General features: G+C 48.3%; 2 protein-coding genes across 6 annotated transcripts in view; one reads left to right on the top strand and one right to left on the bottom strand.

Moving 5' to 3' along the window:
- LOC104146252 (SPNS lysolipid transporter 2, sphingosine-1-phosphate) overlaps positions 1–7,105 on the top strand; it is a 143,471-nt gene extending 136,366 nt beyond the window's left edge. For all 5 annotated transcript variants that reach the window (XR_011134855.1, XR_011134856.1, XR_011134854.1 and 2 more), the window contains one exon: positions 2,486–7,105. The gene's annotated coding sequence lies outside the window, so the exon portion shown is untranslated. The remainder of the gene's footprint in view (positions 1–2,485) is intronic.
- Positions 7,106–14,312: 7,207 nt separating this feature from the next.
- The window catches only part of MYBBP1A (MYB binding protein 1a), a 60,993-nt gene continuing 52,172 nt past the window's right edge, over positions 14,313–23,133 (bottom strand). Inside the window, exons 25-27 of the mRNA XM_068910450.1 lie at positions 18,200–18,301; positions 16,885–17,009; positions 14,313–14,927 (exon numbers count right to left, since the gene is read on the bottom strand). Coding sequence (XP_068766551.1) covers positions 14,444–14,927; positions 16,885–17,009; positions 18,200–18,301 — 711 coding nt within the window. The 3' untranslated portion in view covers positions 14,313–14,443. The remainder of the gene's footprint in view (positions 14,928–16,884; positions 17,010–18,199; positions 18,302–23,133) is intronic.

The following is a 23,133-nucleotide window of genomic DNA, read 5'->3' as shown; positions in this document are numbered from 1 at the left end:
CACGTGTACAGATATTTTATTTTTCAGTTGGGCAAGTATTCAGCCTGATGAGCTCTCCACTCACTCCCCAGCTGACCCATGTGAGGGGAGAAGCAAGCAAACCAGGGGAATGATGGACATGATGCACAGGACAGCTGAAGCTGATGTGGAACCATATCCTGAGAAATCCACTGTAATGTTATTGCCTTGAATGCTGGAGGGCAGGGAGAGAAAACCATGCAAGAGGGGATAGGGTTAAAGCCACATTAACTGTCTGTACAAATATATATAACAGCTTTCCCCAATTTCAAGCTCCCCTGGCTGCTGCAAAATTCCTATATCAAATCATTACTTTTCTTGTCAAGTGGAAAGGGGTTAAGCTTACACAGCCAGGCTGCTGCACCTTTGCTGCCCTGTACCTAAACAGGAACAACTCAAGAACAGGGAAACCAGGGGTCAAGCGTCCTTTGTTGCACTGAGTTTCCTCCAGAAACATGGTGTCCCCTTCTTTGAGTGGATAAGCCCATGTAACCCCTGTCAACCCCTATCAACTTGAACAGCAGCAGGTACGACTGTCCAAAGCCAGAATTTAGGCTGCACCTGAAAGTATCGTGCATACATAAAACCTGCTGCTGCTTTGCTCTTGGCCCAACATCTGCTCTCTAGCACATGACCATTCCTGAAATACTCCAACCTGAAACCTTTCTGCTGAAAAATGCTTTCTGACAGTGCAAGAACTTGTGCATGTTGTTGCTAGGATTGTCACCGCTGCAACCCTTGATCCGGAGTGACAGATCTGAGGCCTTTGCAGTGAGCCAGAGGGAGAGCCCTTCTCCTGCCGCCCGTTCTCCTCCCTTGTGTTCATGCTATTTTTATCACTAGCCAACAATTGCAGCACTGCAGCTCAGAGCTGCAACAATTGATAAACACTTCCCAGCATGTCAGCGTAGCCAAAATTAATTGAAGCAAGTTTTTGAAGAGGAGATTTCTTTCCCATAAATTAAATGCATTGAAAGACTAATCATAAAATCAGAATTCAATAACACACTTAAGAATGGCATTTAGGAGGAAGTGATTTAATGCAATCTCTAGTACAGCAGATGTGTTATTTCCACAGAGGGGAATATATTTTGATATAGGTTAAGGATATAATAGGCTAGCCTGTACCTTGCAGTCCCTGGGCTGGATGTATACTTGCACACTGTCAGTTATCAGCAGTTTTTAGACAAAGTTTTTAAAAAAAAAAAAAGCCTCAAAAAGCCTGGGAGAATATATTAGATGATGTTGCTGAGATTCACCTTATAATTGAACACTTAGGTCCTGTGCCCATGTAGGTTTTTTCACTCTACTTTTTTCTCTTTTGGTCCGGTTTTACACCAGTTGAGAGAAACCAGGCCAGCCATTTAGGGAATTTCTCCATACTCCAGCAATCACTGATTTTTAAGGTCAGGGACAGTTTCCTGAATAACATGGAGCACAGAACCTCTCACAGGATATCCTGCAGTGAGAGAACCGATTATCCACATAATCGAGGAAAGCTGCTGGCCCCTTAGATACTCCGCAGCACATGCAGTTTTGAAAAATGACAATTTGAGAAGGCAGGCGGGAGGGAAAGCACTACTGGGGTCGTGGCTGTTGCCACATCTTTACATGGAATTTGCATCATTTGCAAACACAGAGAGACCTTTTCTGGTAATGGAGATACCATTTTCCTGTCCCTGCTAATTTTTAATATGATATTTTTCCAGTACAATTTAGATTTCCTGATAACATTTCATACAGTTTCTTGGTAATTTGACGTGTCTCTAGGGACCTTTGAGTTTGGTGACTAATCTGAAGACAGTCACTGGAAAAGCATCTTTCTTGGTTATCCTCCAGTGAAACAGCACATTCAGAGGGGATGCAGAAAAATCTAAGAGAGTAAATAGTTTTGCAGCTGGAAAAAACCCTGTTTTCTCTTCTCTGCTTGCTAAGAGCTACTAGCAAGTAATAGCAAATGTTTCAGTTAGCTCCTAAGGCTGACTAAGACTACAGTTTGAGCATCTATTTCAGTGGAATGACTAAAAGCAGCCTCTTTTCTTTGGTGAACTGAGGGTGTTAAAAACAGTCTTCCAAAAATTAATGCTGTTAGTCCCTAAGTTGTTTCAACCCACACCACGAACAGTTGTACCTATACAAATGACATAAACAAGACATGACTGACACCCTTAAACACTGTGGGCAGCAGCCTAAACCTCATACTGGATCAGCAATTTTGGCAGATTTTTTTTCCTGGTCACATCATCTTTAGGTTTCCTGCTCCAAAAGCCAACAGGATTATGGTCATCCCAAATTGCTGTCTCCACACCACTCAATCTGTGACATCCTCCAGCTTGCACGGAGGCAAGGGGTGGGGGGGGGTCTCTTAGCCTGGCCTTTGCCACAAAGCCTGGGTGCATGCTGCCCCTATCACCAATCAATTCCTGGGACTGCCCTGTTAACCACCTTTTTCTCTTCCTGTTTGCAGTTCCCAATAAAGGAAACCACATGTGGACTCCTGCTCCCACACCACCGATCTCAAGCTTGAAGCCCTTCCGTACTGGAAACCGGTGGACCCTCCAGCTCCATGCCATCCTGGAAGGGTTATCCAGGGCCAACCCAATCACGCCGCTCCAGCCTGCGGGATCAGGTGCCAGGAGATGAGCGGGGCAGCCTGGAACGCAATGCTGCTTGAGCGTATGGACGTTCACAGGTTCCTCTGAGCATCGAAAACAACTGTCTGCTGGACCCACGATGTGCTACCCGAGTGAGTGACTGTAGATTGTGTATACGGTTTTAGTTGTAGCCAATGAAGTACGCATTATTTATAGGGCAACTTCCGTCCTATTGAATGCTGCTGTTCTGCCAGCAGTCCCGCACCCAGAGACTGCACTAGTTGGGGACCTTTCTGTACATCACCTTTTCTTTAACACTGAAGGTTCAAGTCAGATTATTTTTTTTAATTTAAACATGTCATAAGATGCTTTATCTCTACTGAAGATATTAGATATCAGATATCTATCTACATATATATATATTTAGATAAACAATTTTTATTTAAACATTGGAAATCTGGAGCTGCCTGTGCAACCACATCAGACATGAGTATGTCTACAATCTCCTCATCTCAGCGCCCCGGTATCGGGCACTGTAGGAAGGCTTCTAGGGGATGACAACTTGTCCCTTGAGGCTGAGCATTTGTTACAGAAAGACCTAGAAGGACCTTGGACAGAAATACCTAGGGGCTCCAGCATTTGCTCAATATACTAAATTCAGCCTTGCCTGGGAGGTTCATAGGTTTTTAAAATACCAAAATCCATGCGGCTGAATTGCTTTACCTAGGGCCTGGTATTGTAATACTGCTGTGCCAGTGATGACATGCTTTGTTTACATGCATATCATGTTACCCGTATTGTACATGCTAATTCTCCCTCCGTCAGTATTTTCAAAGCAGGTGGCTGATATTCTACAGTTCCCTTGGGAACAACGGTTAGCTTTTAATGCACACATGTGTTTTAATGCATATGCACTGGGGTGTCTGTTGTAGTCACTTTTATCTTAATGAAGATGCACTTGAGATTTGCTATGTGAAGCCAATGTCTGAACTCCTTTAGATTCTCAAACGCAGAGGAGTAAGGTGCCTCTGTAAAGTGGTCAGTCTGCCATTTCACAGAAGAGTCTTGTTTCCTGCACTTGACCTTCGTAAGCCAAATTTATACTATGTCAGCTTGAAGCTGTGACAGTCTGGGGAAAGAAGGAGCGCATGAGCCCTGGAGAAAGAGCCAGGCTTCCAGAAGAAGGGCACTGGGTCAGTGATCCCCCAGCCCCTTGTTTCTCCCCTCTCGTTTGGCACACACCTCTAATAGGTGAACGTACTTCACTCTTGTGCTCATGTTTAACAAAGTGGCCATAGCTGGGGGGCAAGTAGGACTAAATCAGCAAAGGAAATGCCAAACCAAGACTGCATAGGATGCAAGTAAGTCTGGAAGCTGGCTGTCCTGAACGTGGCATGAATTTGTTGACAAAGGGAAGGTACTGTTAGTAAATCTCCCATTCACTTCCAGGATGTGCAGTGATCTACAGTTGTAGTAGTAGAGATGGTGAGTAATTCCAGTTACCAGCAGACTGGTCAGCACTCACCGCAAGAGCCAATCTCTGCCGAGGTAGATGTGTTTGAACAGTGGCTCCTATAAAACGTAAATGTTGCCTCCTTATGAAACTCAATAGGACTCTTCTGCAAAGGCTGCTCTTCACCTAAAATCCCTTAACAATGGCTTTAAGGTTTGGCTAAACAACTAGAGCCAGAAATTTTCCTCGAGCTTCTGGGTATCCTCTGGAGAACAGCAAATGCTTGCTAGAAATAATAAAGCAAAGCAAATCTAAAACAATGCTTCATTTCCCACCTCGTGCCACTATTTACATTGGTAGGGGAAATGCCGACTCTGTAGTCCAGCAGCCAAACGCCTGGCTTTAAAGGCATGTGGATTTCTGATTCCCAGTTTAGAAGTTAAGCTGTATAAAAAGAAACAGAAGGCAAGCCAGCAATTAGTCACTTCATCTCAGAGACCAAAGGAAGACTAGCCACATTTCCTAAATTGTTTTTCTGCTAGGCTGTCTTTCAGCAGTAGTTTTTATCAGTAGCATTTACCACCAACAAAATGAAGCATTCCTGCTAAAGTTCAGAGGTCAGGAATTGTCCTAAAGCTTAATTCTCAGCAGTCAACAATGAAAAGGAAACTTGAGTTTTTGTAATTTTACTGGCTCTCCTTATTTATGACAAGCTTCAATCCTGGTTAGGAAAGCCCAGCACTGTTACAGAAGGCTGGGAATATGGAGGAAATTGCTGTGATTTTTCTTTTAAAAAGGAAAGATGGAAGGGAGCAGAAAAAGTGAGTCCTACCTGCAGCAGGTCCACCTCAAGGAGAGACCCCTGAATCCCTGCTCCCACATGGGCCAGGCTAAGAGAGGGAAGGCAAGGCAACAGCTACGAGTGCTCAAAGTGGAATGAACGGGAGAGGGGAAAGAAAGCACTGCCTTTCTACTCCCTGCACACGCTGCTGCCCCTGTACAGACTGATGACCCATATTCAATCAGTCAGAAGTTGAAAGGTTGGTTTCTTGGCAAGTGTTTCTTGTTTTAGCTCTGTATCTGTATTCCAAGCTGGAAGAACTGCTCAGTTAGACCTTTTATAAGGAATTCTGTCTATTTAGAGGGACACTTAGATAAAAGGTCCCTGGGAGTAAGACATTAACAAGTACAAGTCTGGGCATGAAACATGCATATTACTGAACAGAAAGTGGGCATATGTTCCATATTAGTCCCTTCCTTGGGTTGCAACATACTGTTCCCATCCAAGGAGGTAGCCCCATTTCCACCAGTATGTAACTCTCAGAAAATCACGACTTGCACTTCAGCATCTGTACTCTAGAAGAGGTTGGAAGCTCCCCATTATTAAAAGATGCATTAGCATATTGTATTACCCCGTGCGGAGTTCTGGACTTAGCATGCGGTATTGTGCTCGTTTCCCTCATGACTCCACATGTAAAAATTTTATGTAGATATAGATGTAATCAGGCGTGGAAGCTTTTAGGGCAATTTTAGTTGTTGATCTCATGGAGCAGTGCAGGAGTAGTGAAAAAAAATTTGGTATATGCACAGGAAGCATTTCTAGAATGCGAGTAAAGCCTGCAAATAGGACCATTTATTGAGTTTAAATACTACTTATATCAAAGCTGAATAACAGCCCCATTAAAATGAGTATTTCTGTTTTTTTTTTTTTAATAAAGAAAGGTTGTTAATGGGAAAAGATAAATTAGCTTTTAAGCAAGAATCCACATATCTTAGCATCCATCACAACAAATGAAGCAAGGTTCCAGCTCATTGCTTGACCTTGATAACCTGAACGACTGTATATTTATGTGTGTGGTTCTAAACTTCAACATAAAATTCAAGAGTCCCAATAAGAACAGAAATACCTTTAAAGCCACTCTTGCACATCAGTGACTGCACCTGAATATCTGAAAATCAGCGTACGTAATAAAAAGGACCCCTTGACTTCATTTGAAAACAAATGGGAAAATACTACCAAAAGGGAGAAAGCACTATGCACGTCCTCCCTTCCTTGCACGTACGCATCTCCTCAGGCCAGGGAGCCAGGGGCGGGAAAAGGTGCTCAGCTTATCAGCTGGTGCTGCAGTGCATCATCCGCGCTCCCCGGTACCTGCTGCCTCACTCCGCCCCTCAGGGCTGCGACTGCTCCTTCCGCAGCGCTCTGCTCCTTCCCCACCTCTGCCTTAATGCCGATCATCTCGGATGCCTTGCCGCAAGGTGCAGGCTCCTTCCAACAGCTCAGCGCTCTTTGGGCCCGACGGTGTCACAGGCAGCCTGCCGCATTCCTCAGGGTCTGTGCCTGAGTGTGCAGGGGCAGGGTGGCCAGAGCGCGCTGCGGAGGGTACAGAAAGCCCTTTAGTTTATCATGAGGGCTTTCTTCTACTCCACTTCATAAAGGGTATGTTTTTTTTTTTAAGTAATCATTAACTTCCTCCACCACTAATGCTGCATTTGCACCAATGCACCCGCTGCAGAAGCGATTAGGCTGCTTGTACACAGCAAGAGGAATAGAGGTAATGGGAATTGCATAGAGAGGCAAGAAAATTGGCCAAAAAGCAGCAAGCTGCTAACCCAAGTAGCTGTAATGCCTCCTGCCGCCATCTCTGACAGAGCGAGAATCTGGGTGAACCCAACAGCCTCTAGCCTTTTATATACTAGCTAAGAATGAACTTCAGGCTGACAAAACCCTATTAAATGAATGGATGTACTCTGGAAAGCAGAGTTCCTCTCTGCACTCTCTGTCCTAATTATGTGGTTTCTTCTCTGTTTGCTTTATTGTTTGGTAAACCAGCACTTACAATCACTTTTACTATGTGATGTATGGGAGTATATAGTATATTTTCTTGTTATACAAGGGAGGAGTATAAAATAGTTTTCTGATTTCTTTCAGAAGCAAATGGCTATTTTATTTTTTAAGAGCAATTGATTGTGAATCTCAGAGTATAAGAAAAAGAGAAATAAGCCAAATATATACCTTTATGTAAATTAAGAAATAAAAGTATTTAAAACATACCCCTTGCCTCCCTTTTCTGTGTCATCACTTGCTCTGGTTGCGGACCCCTGCAGTTGCCATCTGTGGGGCTGGTCGCGGGGAGAACACTCCTCTGAGCTCCAACAGTGTCACAGCTGCTCCGGCCACAAACAGCTCTGATGAGGGTAGCACTCAGAGAGCAGCCTGCCCGCAGCTAGTCTAAAAGTAACAACATGATTAGAGCAGAGGGGTGGTGGTGATGTGGTGACAGCCTCCTTTTTCCTCTGGGGTGGCTGCCTGGATCCAGCCAAGGAGCAGAGCTGTGGGGGCAGGAGTCAGTGATGAGGTCCTGCTCCGTACCCGGTTCAGCTGAGATCACAAGGTGGCCTCCAGGCCCTCTCATGACAGAGCAGCAGCATGTGCCAGGGCTGAAAGCACTCAGTGATCTGACCCACGAGGAAGGCTGACGTGGTGGTGATGGGCTGGGTGCTTCAGACTGAGGGGAGGAAGCAGGGCAGGAAAATTGGCATGGTAGGCACTGAGGCTGCTCTCTCCAGGGATCCTGCTCCAGCTGGGCCTGTTGGCTTCACAGGAGGGCAGCAGCTCACCTGTGGGCAAAAGCCAGAGCAGATGGGCTGGGCCTGGTGGTTTAGGAGTGCTCAGCTCCAGTACACTTGCTCTGCTGCCCTGATCTGCCATGGTGGCACTGGACAGCATTAGTCCGGGTGCCACCATGACCCAGATACCAACACTTAGGGACCAGGCCAGTGCCAATAACTGGTGGAGTGTGTTGACCTCAATGCCCTGGTGCCTCCCTTCAGCCTATGCTGCAGTCAGTAGACCACCCCTGCAAACAACGGTTTTTGTCTGCTTAAACGTTAAAGCCTGTCCACCTTTTGGCAGAGCATCTCAGGCTTTCCGCTTAATCATACTGTTTAAATGACTTGATTAAGCATAATTTTATAAAGTCTGATGTTCCAGCAGCTGAGCTTTGAAGTTCACTGCTCTAGCTACCATCAAACAGCAACCGCTAACATGGCATGCATGGTCACATTTTCTTTGATCGTGGCAAGAGTTACAGCACTCATTAGCAGGCCAGGTACCGCCTGGCTGAGGGCGCAATCAGGTATCAGACTACAGCCATAAATAGATACCAAATCGCCAGCTCCACTAGCAGTCTCTTTTCTTAAAGCATCCCTAGAGAGCTTACTAAGGCCCTCTGTATGCTGACAAACAGACAAGAGCCTCGCTGCGTGGGCTTGCACAGGGTTGCTCTACTGACTAGCACCACCAGGCTGCCCTTAGAGCAGCACCTCACTGTGTGAAGCCCAGCATGGTTTGCATAAGCCAATGTTTGTTATCTATATTTAGGTGACCACCTCACCAGGGTAGGCCTGGGCTGACTGGTGGTATAGTCATTTAATCACATTTGTGCAAAGAGGTCCTTACTAAATGGCCTGGAGGCAGCCTTTCCTTCACGCCTCATCAGCTCCAACACACACTGCAACCAGCGCCTATTGGCCCTACTGAAACCTGCTGTATGATACCTAGTGCATCACTTCAAACTCAAACGTTAACATTAGCATATGAAAATACGATGCAAAGGACACACCATTTACTACACCAGTAGGCCATGCACCCTTCACCATGGCTATAGGCCACAGCCAACAGCTGCACAGTAAAAGTCAGGAGGAAACATTTGCAGCCAGGCTTTTCCCCACCCAAGCAGAGCCCACCAGTGACCCTATTTGCTGGCCAGGCGCGGAGGGGATCAAATCAGCACAAACAGCTATGAGCAGCCTGCCAGCCCCCTCCCCCGCCCCCCCCCCCCAAGTTTACCCTACGCTGCGGCTCCTGCACCCACTGACGGCCTCCCACCAGACGAGAACTCAGTCCAGCCTCCTGGCTGGTTTCTCCAAGCTCAACGTCAAGGCAGCGAGCGCCACGAACAGTAGTATCAGCAGGGTGCACCAGAAAGCCGCTTTCTGTAGCTTTAGGGCTTCTGGTTTCAAGGGCTTAATCCTTTTAAGAGCCTGCAGAGACATGCAGCCATTCAGCCCTGCTTCTACTAAGATGTTGGACGGGGGATGGTGACACCTCAGCCCAGGTTCAGAGACAAACCTGAATCCTGGTCTGGCAGGTTCACATATCACCAGCCCAAAGACTAAAATAACCCCTGCTGGCCTAGGGCCTTACAGAGATGAGCAGAGTGCCAGTGATGAGGTCCCCTCATGATGGGACAGTTTGGTACAGTCGGGGTTTGTCTTTGGGAAAGGAGAAAGAAAAAAAAAAAAAACTAGCTCACTATTCTGCATGCTGGACTCCCTGTGAAGTGCTTCTGAAGACAGCAAGACCAGATGCGTGCTCTTCCCCTGGCTTTTAGGTGTCTCCTAGGTACATGTTGTGCCTGGCCCAAGCCCTGTTTTACATAAGTTGGGAATGGCTGGAAATAGGTTTAACGCTCACTTTTTTCCAGCAACCCCAAATTCAGAAAGCTCGTTGGTTTTTCTGTCATGCACTTTACCAGAAAAGCTATTGCATCTACCTTTTTTTTTTTTTTTTTTTTTTTTTTTTTGCCCCAGACGATGGCTACTGATGAGCAGATCACAGCTACTGAACTTGTCACTTGTGATGGAAAGGAGCATCCTGGCCACAAATGACTCATCAGTGCTAGTGCTTTGCACGTCCATATCACAGTTCCTATCCCACAGGAACATGTTGCTGGCATCAAAACCCATGGCTTCTCCAGCATCACCGGGTCCCTGCCAGCTGCAGGATGGCTAATGCCCCACTAGCCTTGTTAGCATCTTTCTCACTCCATCTCCTTGCCATTCACAGTTCTGCGTCTGCTCCTGGGAGAGGAAACCACAAATACCAATGCACCTACACAACCCAGCAGCACAAAAGACAACACGGGGGACAGAACAGGACTATAGAATCAGTGAGTCCTAGGTGCACTTTCTCCCAAAACAGCCCCAGGCTGGGCTGTTCTCCCCAGTGACATGCTCTCTCCCCAGTGCCCTCTTCTTCGCCCTCCAGATTCCCACCCTCACTGCCTTGTCTGGAGCACTGAGATCCCTGTCCCAGAGGCCCCTTGCTCCTCCCTAGCTCCAAATCCCCCAGCACTGACCCTCTCATCTCTCCTGTCTTGAAACCTTCCTCCTTCCATTCACAGCCTCTCTCCTTCCTGCTCAGCTCCGAGATTTTTATCGCCCTGCTTTGGCCTCCTCCCGCTCATAGCCCTGCATACTACTGCCGCCACCACCAGCTTTTCAGCCCTAACCCCTCTCTAAGCCTGGCTCAACTCCCCTGGCCCAGCATGTGCTGGCTGCCCTGCCTGGCTGAGCCAGCCACTGTTTGTCTGGATCCCCCTGCAGAACCTCCTGCCATGGCAGAAATTTGAAAGACGTAGACAGATCAAGAACAGCGCAGCTCCCAGGATGAGCTTCAGAGGGAAGACGGAGACCTGAATATGGCTGTTCCCGCTCAGGACAGGCAGACTTTTAGACCCTTTTGCAAGGGACAGCTTTTCCTGGCCAGCTTCACCTGTCCGCCATATGCAGCCTCACTCCCCTGCACAGATGAGCCAGCTTCTTTTCAGCCTTTACCCTGTCCAAATCCTCCACTAGCAACTCAGCACCAACTCTTCTTACCCGGTCCTGCCTGTCCTAGGCAAAGGGGACAGCCAACGATGTGATGCAAAATCCTCAAGGCAGAAGCACTGCTATGCACATAAGGGAACAGAGCATTTGGGCTGGCACCCTGGGACCAAACAGTCATGACTTCAGTTAAAACTATAGCTTTCACACAAGAAGCAAGCACTGGATGGGAAAATGTCCTTCACGTCCCTGCTCCTCCTGCCACTCCACCTGCCTCAGGCAAAGGCCATGCTCCAGCGCTGCATCCAGAGACCACCAGCACAGCTTCCCTTCAGCTCGAGGGTCTTAGCGCCTGCAGCTCTTTTCTTGCATGCAGAAGAACCCTTGAGCTCTAACCACGGCCAAAGAGCTTCTGAGCTCAGGACAGCTGAAAAGAAAAGGCTTCATTAAAATCAAAGCTTGCTCTGTTCCCTGAAGGACACGAAATCAAGCAAAATGAAACCTTTGCAATTGTTAAAAGGCACAAGTAAGCGCCAGCGAAACAAGATTTGACTCAGTAGGTTAGTGACTGCTTTCTATAAACTGCACATTAAAGCCAGGCTAAAGTCAGGTCATTTAATTGGCAACGGAGTTGTTACCCAAGCACAATTTGCCCAATGCCTCGCAGCTTTTCTGCCCCTTCTCCCCTTTACTGCTCTTCAAATGCTGAATAAACAAATAGCAGGACTTTGACTTCATGCCTTGCCCTTCCCTGGTCTCTTCCCCAAGAGGACAGTGACAAACTGACTCGCACGAACGCTCAGGCTCTTTCACACGGGCAGTTATCCCGGAGCCACTCAGCCAGCCTCAGGGGCCCTGGCTCATTCCTGTGGCTCAGGCCTCGCTGGCAGAAGTGGCCCCTGCAGGAGGGTGGTGGCTCTGGGGTGCCAGCAGACACAGTCTCTGCAGATAGCTGAAGGCTCCCTCCCTTTACTGGCTGAGCTGCCTGGAGAGACTGACCTCTCTAACTCAGCTTGCTCCAGCGAGCAGTCATGGGTTGGCAGCAGCAAGCTAGAAAGAGCAGATCCAGAAGGTGATGTCTGTCCCTAGGGAGGGCCCTGGCCCTGCCCCGTACTATGCAGGGGAAGAAGACTTCAGCCTGCTGTGGCAGCTCTGCCGAGAGCACCACGAAAGGCTTTCACAGAATCACAGAATCGTTTAGGTTGGAAGGGACCTCTGGAGATCATCTAGTCCAACCTCCCTGCTCAAGCAGCGTCCTCTAGAGCATATTGCCCAGGATCACGTCCAGACGGCTTTTGAATATCTCCAGCGAAGGAGACTCCACTACCTCTCTGGGCAACCTGTTCCAATGCTCTGTCACCCTCACAGTGAAGAAGTTTTTTCTCAGGTTTAGGTGGAACTTCCTGTGGTTCAGTTTCTGCCCGTTGCTTCTTGTCCTGTTGCTGGGCACCACGGAGAAGAGACTGGCCTCATCCTCTCGACATTCCCCCTTCAGATATTTATACATGTTGATCAGATCGCCTCTCAGTCTTCTCTTCTCCAGACTGAACAGGCCCAGCTCTCACAGTCTTTCTTCATAGGAGAGATGCTCCAGAATACCGTTATTTCCACCAGGATTTCCTGCTCTCCTGCAGCATGGCTACAATTGCATCTCTGAGCACGCAAGTGACAGAGAGCTCAACTGGTCCTTGAAGCAATCCAGGATGCAGGCAGAAGCCACAACCAGCTGGGGTGGGGAAACACCACAAGGCTTCACCCCTTCTGCTCTCGGGCGGAAGGCCCTGCTGTGAACCTAGGGTACCCGCTCTGCCATCACCTGCCAGGTCCATGAGCAGGCTCATGTTCCCACAGAAGAGCAAGGCAGCATTATCCAAACCAGAGAGCCCAGCGTGGCACAGCCCTGGCCCTGCTCCAGGCTGCTCACAGCCCTGGTGACGTGAGCCCCAAGTTCAGTTCTCAGGGCGTGATCAAGTTGTACCCCTGCTGCTCACCTGGACAAGGTGGTTAATGAGACTGCCCAGGGGGACCCAATGCTGTCTGTCCACTCGCGACATACCTGCATACCTGTGTGCTCGCCTTGTTTCCCAGCTCACCACACCCACACACTGTTTCTCCTCTAGCTATGCAGGTGAAGCTGTGCGAAGACCAAGGACATCCTTCTTACAGGCACAGAAAGGAGGATGAGGTCCGTCCACCTCGCCTCACCCAGGACAGACAAGGGCTGCATCCACCACGGCAACGACAAACCGCTCCTCAGTCCTGCCTCCCTCGTGTGCCAGCTGCAAAGGAGGAAAGCAAAAGGCAGGCAAAGGAAGGACATTCACTGCCGAGCCCTGCCAAGAGACCGGCACAGAAGCTCCAGCCCTCTCCTGTGGCTAACGGGAGCTAGCGCACTCCTTGGCAAGCGCAGCAGGCTGGCTCCTGCCTTCCAGGATCACTGCTGCGACATGAAAATGCAAAAAGGGCTGTACCTACCCGGGGCTTTGCAACCGAACGTGTTTGCACTGCTGCCAACAGCTGTCTCCCAGGGAGTTATGCCATTGGAGAAAGGAGCCATTGCAAAGGCAGATAAACAGCCATGGGCAAACACAGCCCTTTGTGGCTCCGCTCTCACTCCTCCAAAAGCAACATGACATTTCCGGCGCCCTTATCTACGACTGCTAGTTCAGACACACCTGCAGGAGAGCCGGAAGGAACAATGGGAACAGCCCAGCTCCAGTGCCCTTTGCTGTGCTCCAGACCCCGGGGCAGCCGTCTGCTTCCGGCGGGACCAGCACCAGACTCCTCTGCAGGAGGAAGGAGAGCACGTAAAAACCACCTGGGGACTCCAATGCTGGGACAGGCCAGCCACCAACTCACACCTCCCATCCTCCAGGAGTGCGGTGGTGAGCAGGTGGGGTGAGGAAGCCTCAGAGGGAACCGCAACACAAATGGGGTTTCGGACACTTGCGGACTCCATTCCTAGCAAGAACCAGGTACCTGACACATCGGAGAACCTGGTCCTGGTGCTCTCCAAAGAGGTGATGGCGTTCTGGCATTCAGATGCTCCTGGACAAACAAGCAGATGCGTTTCCAAGCAGTCACCTTCACAGACTGTTATAAGCCTGCTGTTAACAAGTGCCTTGCATGGCTGCACAGAGCCTGCTGGCCCGGCAGACGAACAAATCAATTAACCATTTCAGTTGTTTCATGGGAGTTACTGATGATGCCTCAGTAGCCCAAATTAGATACATTTAATCCGAGAATAAGCACATGCAAGCCCATTTAACCCCCAAGTGTTTGAGGGAGTTGGCAGCTCCCAACCTGGAAAAGCTGCGAGCATCGCCGGGTCTGGGCAGGAGAGAAACGTCCCTTTAGAGGTCACTTCTGAGTCTGCCACAGGGCTTGACCCTCCAACTCAGCAGTGCTAAAACACCTACCACCACTCCCCCAGGAATCCAAGCAAGGCTCTTGTGTGGCAGAGCCAGCAAGGCCGGCAGAGGCTCGTGTTTTGCCTCTGAGAAATGTGGGAAAAGGAGCCTGTACTCCCAAGCACAGAGGAGAGAGTGGGCATCTGCCAGAGCCTGGAGGGGATCTGACCTCCTGAAGCTCCCTGTACTTAGCTGAATCACAGACAAAAGACAGTTTCACAGCTCTAGAGCTCAGTATCATGGAAGGTTTATTAAAATTCAAGGAGGGTGTAAAAAATATAGTTATAAAGTCATTAAAACAGTCCTCCGAGCCACACTGGCCCTGCCAGGCCTGGGTGAGTTTACTCCTATGGAGTTTACTCCTGCAGCACTGGAGCCTTTTTCACTTTCCTTTTCTTCTTGGCTTTGCCCTGTTTCTGTTGGGTCTCCTGGTTGACGTTCGCCTTGGCTTTCTTAGCAGCTGGAACCTGCTCAGCTTCATTACCTGCATCACTTTTCCTTTTTCTGTTCCTCTTCTTCCTCTTTTTCTTGTCAGCCACAGCATCTTCTCCATTAACAGCTTTCTCCCCTCTGCCTGCCAATTTGTGTTTCTTGTGTTTCCTGCTACTGGGCACAAGGCCTTTCTTCTGCACAGGGGAGTCTATTCCCTCGGGCTGTTCTTCTGGGGCTGCTGTGGCTCCACCTTCACTAGCGACTGGTGCTATCCCATTCTCCTGGACGTGTTTCTTGCGATTCTTGCGTTTCTTGCTCTCTGGCAGGAAACCTTTCTTCTTCCGCTTGAGTGGCTCTGCTCCCTGGGCAGGCTTATTGGCAACTGCTGTCTTCTCTTTCTTGGGTTTCCTGCAGAAAGAATGCCAAAAATCAAGAGCAACTCAGTTCACAGCCAGGGAGCAGTGGGATCTACACTACAGGCAGGCCACAAACAGGCAGAAGCACAAGAACATTGCAGGAGGCACAGGCATGCTGCAAGGATGAGCACTACCCCTGGAGATGGTCCTCACTCTGCACATGGGGCTGGCTCACTGAACTGCAAGAAGCTGGACCAGGATGCAAGGAGGCACTAAGGCTTGAGAAAGAACCGCCTTTCTACTGACCAGATAATGCTGTACTTACCGCCTTCTCAAGCACTCTCGCCTTCGGGTCTGCACAAGGCTATCAAGGTGCTGTCTGTCCAGGATGAGAGCCCCAGCAAGGCCTCCACTGCACTATTAAATCTTTCCAGCAAAACCCCCTCATGGACTACGTTAAGCTCATCTGGGCAGCTTCTGTTCACCTGCAAGAGTGGCCGCCTCTGCTCTCTTCTCTGGCAGAGTTAGTCGATGGCTTTGCTACCACCCAGTCTACATCGCTCTGTACCAGCTCAGTCCCCAAAAGAGAAATCCTGAAAAGGAACCTGGCTGTAATGCCATGGCCCAATTTTTTTTTTATGTGAAGCTTTTCTGGATAATTTTCCCAAGGTGGAAAAGAGCTGTCTCAGCAATCTGACGTTAACACCTGCCTCTCAGCACCTCTGCCAGGGTCCAGGCCACAAACCCCATCTGCCATAGGCTTGTTTCAACTCACCTGCACAGAGATCTCTGGGCATCAAAGCAAGCTGGCGCCAACAGTGACAGCAGGCTACACCTCCGAAGCCCAATCCGTTCCCCACACAGCATGCATAACCCCGGTATTTCCTACCGAATCCTTAGCAACCCCTCTCCTTCCCAGCAGCAGTCTCTGCTCACTGCTAAAACAGGCCCTGTCCTTGGGCCAAACATGGCAGTAGAGGGCCAAGGGACCGGCCTGAGACTGGGAAAGGGAGAAAGGACAGACCAGGTGCTGTGGGGCTGCCTCACAGGGCTGGGTGAGGCCAGCATGCTCTGCTACCCTGTTCAAGGCATTAAGAGGGGGCACAACAGTTTCAGCTGCCATATATGATTCCTCCCTGCCTGCGAGTCCTTTCACAGTGAGCTGCGTGCAAGCGTTTTCCCTAGAGCCTCCTGCGGGGCTAAGATACTGCAAACCAGGCCACCCCCACACTGAAACCAGGGCCGCAGCTCCCCGTCATTAGCCAAGCGCCCAGCACTTCTGTAAGGCTGTGCGCATTGTGAAGTGCTGCCACCAGGCACAGGAAACAAAAGATCTGTTTGCAAATCACTGATAGAAAGAAGAAGAAGATCCTGTGCTTTTCCCTTGGAGCAAAAGTCAAATCCAGTCAGCATTTAATGCAGGGGTAATAAGCATGAAGATTGAATGCTCTTCAGCTTTTGGAACTGCGAGGCACCCATTCCAAACATCAAGCTGGGCATCCAGGCACTAAGGAGAGCCCAAAAACCACTGAAGGGGAGTGAAGCATGTAATCTCTGGTATTCAGTCCCTTTCCAGGGCAGCTACTCTTTCCCTCCAGCCTCACGTTTGCAGAAGCAATTCATAGGGATGCAGTAAGAGCCGAGTGACGCATCCCAGACCACAAATTCCTTTGCACCTTTGACAGTGGCTCTTACACCAAGCCACTGCTCAGGACCCCTGAAATCAGGTGCTCTATATTTGAGAGATCAACCCTGCTAACCTCCAGTAGCAAGGCATGGTCAGAGAGCTTACAATCTTTTCCTATCAAGGATCAATTCTAAGCATGTAAGCACCTGAAACAAGAAGCCTGTGGGTGCACTTCAACTTCACTGTTTAGACCCAAGTTCCAGCCTGAGCTCAGCACCCGCATTTCCCTTCTCTTCCCACTTCCCCACATTAACAAAGATGAGTAGGACAGGCAGTTGGCCCCCTAGGCAAGCCAAGAGGCCAGAAAGCCATGCATACGTACGTATAATTCAGCCAGCGCATGGCGTTCCAGTACAGAGAGTCGAGACGTGCTGACTTCCCAATGCCTTCTTTCTGGTTCAGAGCTACCAGCACTTTGTCCACCTCCACCAACTCCACAGGCAGCTTCTGCAAGAAGCAAGCACAAACTATCAATCTTCAGAGTAAACTCAGCCTGGGCACACACAGCAGCAAGGCACAGGCTGTCCTCAAGATAAAACAGGAACACACAGACCCACCCGGCTCCTGCATGCTACTCTCCTGAGCCCTTTCACAGCAATATTTTAATCTGGGGGCAAAAACTAGTTAAGGCACAGCATGCCACCAGCTACAGCTGCTTGAAAACTGGGCTCCAAGCGCATGAGAGGCATGAGTCAAACAGCTAGAACTGTACTGACATCAAAAGCACTGAATGGTCCTTTGGTCCTCTCTCCTTTCCAGGCCATGGCTGGGGGTGAGGGGGAGGAGACACATGACTACGTACCCATCTAAAAGAAAAAACAGCAGCATTTTCAGTCTGGTTTCTAAAGGATGCAGTCAAGCTGTCTCTGGCTGCTTCTTACAGCTTCTGTGACCCACTGCACTATCTCAGTAAAGCAGATAGAAGGGGGCGTCTCAAAGGCTATTCAGTTCCTACAGAAGCCTTGGAAATAATCTCTCTCCTCCACCCACTTTCCTATTAGGTCTTCACAAAGAAACAGGTTGTTGTGTGAGCTCAGCGCTTATCAGTAGGAAACTGGGCTTCAGTAATTCTGCTTGTGTTATTTTGCTCCAGTAAATAAGACCACGTTGGAAACTTATTTTGTCACCTATTAGAAAATCTTCGCATGTTCGAAAAAGCCACTTTTCATTAGGGGAAACAAAGCCCCAGAACAAAGCCTCACTCCCACGCACAAAGCTTCTGAGGGAGAACAGCAACACAGTCTTTGGGACTCAGCGAAGAGGAGAGAGCGCTCTGCCGGGACACAAAACAGCTCGCTCTCACCATCCCCCAGACCCTAATTCTTTAAGAAGGGAGATGCCACAGAACACTGCACGAATCTTTTTAATGAGCACTTGGGAGACAGCTCACAAGAGCTATGTATTACTCCTTCAGACATGAGGGCTCTTTCTGTCCTCAAATCCAGCTAGGCATTCTCTCCAGGGGTATACCTTAAGTAAGAAGTGAGGAGGGATGTAGTGATGGAGCGGTCACGTGGCAAAATTCTTGTGTGACATTTGAAAGAGGCCTTGGTGGTGTTCAGAAGGAGAAGAGCCACTTGTCACATGGCTGGTATGCTAGGGAGCCAAACCTGCCCAGGATCAGGTCACGCACTCACCTGCTGAGTCACGGTTTTGAGGAGGAAGTTCAACAGCTCCAAGTTCTTGGCAACTTTCTCTTTCTCAGCCTTCACCCGAAACTGGTCAGCCACTTTCAAACTCTGCAAGTTAAAGAGGGAGGTGAAGGAGGAGCATACGTTAAATGGAGAAACAAATCACTCTCCTCGGGACAAAGCAGAAAATGAGCGATTAGCGGGATTAGCATGTCACCAAAATAACTCTGGAACAGCAAAATCCAGCCAACTCTGGAAATGCTCAGGAGGGTAAGTGGGGGAAGCTGCTGTTGCTCCGGTTAATTAAATATCAACTGGACAAAGAAAGAGCAAGGCTAAGCCAAAGCACAACTGGGGACATGTTGCTGCCTCCTGGAGGAAAAAAAGGAAAGGCAATATGCCCCCCGCAGAAAGGCCAGGAGACTACCAAACAACAGCCTCATTTGAGGGACAACCAGCAACTCGGCTGCAGAAGCTGGGATTTACACACAAAGCATTAATGCAAAAATCCATTAACACTTAGGCCTAGGAAATCCCAGTGGCCAGCACTAGAACAGGGCTTGTCAATCAAGCTTAAGTTCACTGAAAAGGACTAAGGGAAAATCTCATCCCTTTGTGTTTCCTCTTTATGCTGCAGGGTTTCTGAGACACCGAAAGGTCTGCCTTAGAGGCAAATCACTCCAGAGAGAGGTCAAATAAAAGACAGAGTTATATCCTACTGGAAAAGGGCAGAAAATAGCCACAGAAAGGCAGCTGGATCAAAGAAGCGGCCCAGGGGCACAGGGGTGCCAATCCTTTGCCTGCAGCTGGGCCACACAGTCCTGCTTACACAGTAGTTTCTTTCCCCATTACAGTTCTGTGTGAATGCCCACAGCAATGTGGCTGGTATGAGATGGGACTTGTGGGGACATGCTTGTCCTAGACAGCGGCGTGCCCCACGCTTGGCTGACATTGGTGCGGGGCATCGCGCGCCCTGAGCAATGATGCCTGCATGTGTCCCGTCAAGGCCAATTTCTCTAAAGGAGGCTGCACTGGTGACAAAGGCCATCCTCGCCTGAAGTTTGAATACGCCAGCCCCGCGATGGGCAAAGTCACCCCAGACTCGGCTTCCTCGGTGCCTCGGGAATCGGGCGCTGCCGACAAGTCATCGCACCAAAACTGGTCGGGAGAGGTCTGCCAGGAGACGCGGTCTCATGGTTCATGAGACCAACTGCAGAGTTCGCTCCATTTGGACTAGAAGTAATTTTAAGGACTCTGAGCAAGTTATTTCCAGTCTATATTGGCATAAAGCAGACAAAGTAAAAATCCTCACAGACACTGAGAAGAGTAAGGAATTTATTCCCCAAAGCAAGTGCCTATTGAGTAACGACTCCCATGACAGGAGAACATGATGGCCAGCAAGAGTCTAACAAATGTGTTTAGCAGAAAAAGTGGGAAGATCAGATTACATATCTGTATGAACTGCAGCTTTCATATAGAAGCATTCATTATCTGTACTGGATTCCACACCCTGGGAGTATTTTTTTTAATATATATATATAATTAAAAAAACAGTTATTTTTTGGCCAGGATGGGCCACACAAGCCCTGTATGGGAAAGCCACCATGCTCTGCTGGCTGGAATTCATGTTGCAACTTCTTTTGACTATCAGTAACTTGCTAATTACTCCCTCCTGATAGGCAGAAGCGCTGCAACTCTGTTCCAGAGCTGTCATTAACCTACAAGGTCACACAATTCAACAGCTCTAAAGTCTCTCAGGTAAAAGGAGAAACAAATATCAGGGTATGTGATCAAAAATATTCCCACGTAGGACACAACATCCCAAGGGCCATGCACGCTCCATTTATTACGCCTACTGCAGTAAATAATAATAATAAACAGCAAACCAATTATGAAAAACAGACTGATTTGCATAAAAATTTTCTTTGCAATGTTAAAAAAACAAGGTATTGCCAGGCTAACAGTTGTTATTTGTAGTTAAAGTAGCTTTCAGAGATGCTATTTATGTTCGATCCCTAGTGTGCTATGTTGCATGCAAGTTCACAGCGAGGGAAAGTCAGTACAGGGTGGCAGCTCTTGCAGACAGAAACCAGAGGAAGCAGGGCGGTTGTGTGAGAAGAAGCCACAAGAAAGTCAACTATCATTTGATCTTTTTAATATATCAACATTTTAGAATTAGAAAGGTGTTAAAAATAAATTGCATTTTCTTTTCCCTGCAGATGAGGCGTCCATTAAAAACATGCAGGTCTGACTGTCTTTTCTCGCTGCCATCCCCACGTCTCGGAATTACCTTGATGTCTGCCAGCGTTTGAAGCAAATCCTGCTGAAGTCAATAGGAAAGTCCTATTGGTGTGAACAACACTCGAGGGCTTGCTTTTCAGAAGCCATTAACACTCGCATTTCTCCCCCAAAGTCCACAAGCAGTTCTCTGGCATCTGTGAAACTGGAATGCGCATCTACTTTGGCGTGCCCAACCGAATTCATGCAAAACTGCAGAACAAAAACGGCGGCTTGCCTAGCTGTAGATGGAAGACACCACTGGTCCAGCAACATCAGTGCAGGAAAACTAAACATCGAAATTAAAGGAGGTGTTTTGCATGAGCCTGGAAACATCAGCATAAGCACAAACCACCAGAGGCAATCCAGCATGATGTAGGTGCTGTGCAAACAAATAACTCCATACTAATGGAGTTAGTATCCATAAATGGATCATTTTTAAATGGCTCTCAAAGACCAGGAAGGAATAAGGAAGAGGGTGGGGGTGGGTGGAGAAGCTAAAGCAGCTAAGCAGCAGCAGATAATTAATTCCTACAGCACATATTATTTTCTCTGGTCCAGAAGCTGGATGGATTTGTTTTAAGGAAGCCAGATCCAAAGTTTTACCTTCTATCTCTGAATATATCCTTTCCCCCTTTGCTACAAAGGGCATAACGGAAATTTACTCCAAAAAGCACAAAAACTCCTGCAACTCTGCATGTGGTATAGTTGAGACAGTCAAACCTCCTTAATGGCTTGAGTCCAATTCCTGCTCAGCTCAGTGTCACTTAGGAGCCTGATCTCATCACTGCTGTCTCAGAGCACTTCCCCATTGTGTGTTATGTGAGATGGTATCTTCTGCCACGCATTGCTTCACTCTCACCCTCCCACAGCAGGGAACGTACTCAGTGGGGCGTTTACTTTGGCAGGGTAAGTGTTAGCATGCAACATTGGTACAAACATGCTGTGCTCTGGTTATGTTTAAAAAAAGCTGACTTTTCCTTGGGTCACTGCTCCTAAGGAATGAAATCCCAAGTCTCTTCAATGGGAACTGGGTCCAAATCTCAGGTTCAGCTTTCCCAAGTATTTGTCATAAATTCTTGCTGCACACAATATCGACTATTTTCTGTATGCTGCGGGTTTGCAAAGCTGATTGCTTTGCCCTGCACTGTAACTCAGCTATCTGAGAGGTGCAATTAAGCATTGTCACCCCAATTGTTCAGGTCAATCATTTTACAGGCTGACTGCAATTTCATTCGGGGAATGTAAAAAATACAATCATAAAAATAGAGCAAAAGCTATTATGTAACAGATGGCGAAGTGCAACACATGGCAAACATGCCTCAGAAAGAAAAATAGTTTTTCAGTCATCTGCAGCATCCTTAAGCAAGCCTCAAACAGTGAGTGATTAGATGGCAGAAAACTTGCACAAGGTTGGCAAGTACCTCCGTTTTACATAGCAAAACTGAGGCACTAAGCAGTGGTTTTCCTTCTAGCTATACTACTGGTCAGCGGTGGAAAGTTAAGTGAAAACCAGTGGAAAGTTAAGTGAAAACCCAGAAAATCTTGCCTAGCCACCTGTTCTACGATTCCCTGCCACGTGCTGTTTGCAAAGGTATCAAACCCTTCTTTCCCCTGCCCTTTAAAAACATTACCAAGTTAGGAGTCAAATAACCCAATTGCTTCCCACCAAAAGCAGAGAGCACGTGGCTTATAGCCAACAGCCATCCCTGCACCGTTTGCCGATTATATTATTTTTCTGCTGTTTTGGGCGGTTGCTACTCTGCTGCTGCAAGAACAGCCAGTCCCACTTAACACCGAATCTCTGCTCAGTGATACCTGCAAACACATTCCTGGACATCTGAGCTGTCAACGTATCTGGCCAGGCCATCTTCTAAAAGGAAAGGCAGTTTTCACAGCTGGAACTCCCATCTCAGCTCAAGCCAACAACCAGCAATACAGTTCCTGCCTCGCCCCATGTGGCTTCAGCTGGCAGAGATGGTTTTGGCTTGTTAGGCCAGACGCACGCTGCCTCCACAGGCCTCTGCCTGTTTCTGGGGGATGGCACTCCTGATTCGGATGTCCTCTGCTTCTAGGATTTCTACTTGAAGAACAGCACACCCTCAGCACCTTATCAATCAATGTTTCTTCTTGTAATCCTAATTCCTATGTCAAATATACAGGCAACCCAACTACTACAGCCTCGCATCTACTACTTTCACTCCATCTCTTACTGCATTTCACAGCATTCCTTCACCTTCACAATGTCCATATGAAATATTTGTTAGAGACCATGAGGTGCTCAGATACCCATAGTAATTCAGTTGTACAAGTAAGATAGAGAGCTTATAGCTAAAATGGGCTGTTAACCGCATAGCTCCATGCCTCAGATCTCCAGGTAGGAGAAGGTCCAAGTCCAAGACCCTGCAGAAATCTCCAGTAGAGCAAAAGGCGGGGCACATATGTCTAGAGGCAAAGCTAGCATTCCAGCTGCTGGCCAGCTTTCCCTGCAGGTGAGACGGTGACAAGATGTTACAGGGAGCCGAGCAATGTTTTTGGAAGTCTCCACATTCCCTGCAACCTCAGCCTGCCTGTACCTCTTCTCCTTTCCCAGCTACCAGAGCGGGGGACACGCTTAGCCCAGATTTCCAAGATGCACAGTAATATCTCAGAGTCCAGAGGAG

Source organism: Struthio camelus, chromosome 16 (genome assembly GCF_040807025.1).
Source record: "Struthio camelus isolate bStrCam1 chromosome 16, bStrCam1.hap1, whole genome shotgun sequence".
Taxonomy (NCBI): Eukaryota; Metazoa; Chordata; class Aves; order Struthioniformes; family Struthionidae; genus Struthio; species Struthio camelus.
The sequence above is the reverse complement of the archived record's forward strand: the minus strand, read 5'-3'. Positions and strand labels throughout refer to the sequence as shown.